This window comes from Nestor notabilis, unplaced genomic scaffold (assembly GCF_000696875.1).
Source record: "Nestor notabilis isolate BGI_N333 unplaced genomic scaffold, ASM69687v1 scaffold16804, whole genome shotgun sequence".
Taxonomy (NCBI): Eukaryota; Metazoa; Chordata; class Aves; order Psittaciformes; family Psittacidae; genus Nestor; species Nestor notabilis.
The window spans coordinates 18,809-21,160 of NW_009927592.1; the positions used below are offsets into that span (position 1 = coordinate 18,809).

The following is a 2,352-nucleotide window of genomic DNA, read 5'->3' on the forward strand; positions in this document are numbered from 1 at the left end:
AAAGTTGTCAGATTAATACACAGGTATAAGTGCAATATACGAGAAACATTTTCTTTTTTAAACATCATAGCTAAGAAAGAATAATGAAATAATAAAGCTTTCCACATGGCAGAGAAATAAATTAATACCATTACTTGCTACCCTGAGCAAACACTTTAGAGAAAAAAAAAATGCAGCAATATTCACTAATTGTTTTAATAATGGAACACTGAACTTAGAATCTTACAATCTAATTAGAAATACATACTCCCAATCAGAAACAATCTTGAAAAGGGCAAAGCAACACTCTAATAGAGTAGGTATTTTTTTTAGTATTATTTTTACCTATTAATAAATATAATTCCCATTTCCACAAGTTAACAGTGGAATATCTTGAATTGCTTGATATTAACTGGAACAAAGGACACTGCTGGAGATGCCAACAGATCATGTTTGTTAAGTACTACTACGGATAATTTCTACTCTTTAAAAAATAAGACCAGTTTCTGCAACCAAAGAAATACAAAAACTCCATGTAATACAGTCAATAAAATGATACATATCAAAACTACATACTAAAATAAATGAAGTTATTTCATGTAATGAAATTAATTTGTAAAAAATGAAACTATTTATTGGTAAATATGCTCTGTATTCTAAATATACTTCTCAAAAATTGTTCCTTTATGCCTTTTCCTTTTGAACAACAAAAGGACTATTTCCACTTAAATGAGAATTTTAGACTATAGAAAGGCAAACAGGAACAATCACCTCTTTCAAAACACTCCATGAATTGTCACTGAACAACAGTGTCAGTGAACAGCTTGTAGATAACATACAGTATTTTTAACAACACATCTCAAACACCTGGTCTTGAGTGTAGTACTGTCATTTTTTAAAGAAGAAAAAGAAAAGTTTTAAAGGGCCTGTATAACCCTGTATAGTGGAGAAACACTGTATTAAAATAAAAAGTTGAAGTTACCTAGTATTAATCCCACCATTGTACTCAAGTATCCGGTTCCACTACCCAGATTTAAAAATGATAATCCAGGCTGAAGCTTCAGCGCTTCCATGACTTCAGAATAAATGCAGGGTGCTGACAAGTGTATATTTCCATGCTTCCAGGCCAAGTCTTTATAAGCATTGTCCCTGTGTCCTTCCAGATAATAATCACCACGATCAATTGCTCTGAAGGCTTGCTCCACACTCTCAGTGCGAATGTACTGAGCTTCTTTCAAGTTATCAATTAAGTCATCGTTGTCTTCTCCAGCACTCACAGCTCCTCCCATGCTGAATTTCTATGATAATTCAATTAGTTTGCAAAATACATTAGGAGAAGAGTTTCCCCAAAAGTGGAAGTATGTAATGGATTCTCAGTTCTTCTTTCAGAAGCACATCACATATGAATCCTGGAAAATAGACATGTTTACATAACTTGAGTTTCAAAAGAGAAACAAATCAACAACTCTTAGAAGGTGATGAACTATTATTAGTATTGGATCACTTTATGAAGCAGAACTACTAAGAGTCAGGATGGCTTGTATTTAATCAAAATTCTACCCTTCGATCCCTTCAAATGTTTTCAGCTTGGTTTTAGTATGTAGACACAGGCTATCTACATTAGCAGGTAATGCAGCATAAGAGTTTACAGTGACATTGAAAATATTACAACGCTAAGAACCTATCACATATATTACACATATCTGGGGCGAACAGCAACTACCTTTGGACTTGCTGTAGTCCCATCCTGAGAACTTAGCACTTGAGAGCACGTACCAATTTAGTTACATTTTAAAGGAACTGGATTTATATGCTTTGAAATCACCCCTCAGTGGGAGACAAGGCGAGGTGAGTGGTGATATCCAGGAAATACTTCTCAGATGTTCACTTCTGAGTTGAACCAGAATACCAGTGCAGACACAAACACACATTGCTCTGTTCTGGATTCAGCACAGGAAATCCCTCTGCATACCTGAGCTCCTCCTAATGCTTACAATATTCACTAGAGGAGTAAGAATTCCTTAAGTACCTAAAAGTTTTCAAGAGCTTGCTAGCTCTTAAGTGATTAGCAACTTCGATTAATTCTACACAGCATATTCACTTCAAAGTTATTCCTTCAGATCTGTATTTTATCTGCAGTTATTACATTATCACTAAACAACTAAAATCCAGATGTTAAAATGTTAATGGTGCACGAATTACCAAGAAAATAGCAACAGAAGACTTGAAGAAAGGAAAAGAAAGAAGTTTAATCCACCACTTCTAAATAGAGCACCCATACTGAGCCAATTGTTAACATTAATTACAAAGTCAGCTTAGATAGCCAAAAGAAAAGACCATCATGAGGCTGATGCATGCTCTAGGTAACTGTTA

At 34.4% G+C, this 2,352-nt stretch overlaps 1 protein-coding gene across 1 annotated transcript in view; it reads right to left on the reverse strand.

Annotated features, from left to right (window-relative positions):
• PCMTD1 (protein-L-isoaspartate (D-aspartate) O-methyltransferase domain containing 1) overlaps positions 1-1,392 on the reverse strand; it is a gene marked incomplete at its 3' end in the record, with an annotated part of 17,797 nt that extends 16,405 nt beyond the window's left edge. The window contains exon 1 of the mRNA XM_010014109.1: positions 962-1,392. Within this exon, the coding sequence (XP_010012411.1) occupies positions 962-1,268 (307 nt within the window). The remainder of the gene's footprint in view (positions 1-961) is intronic.
• Between the last annotated feature and the right edge of the window lie 960 nt (positions 1,393-2,352).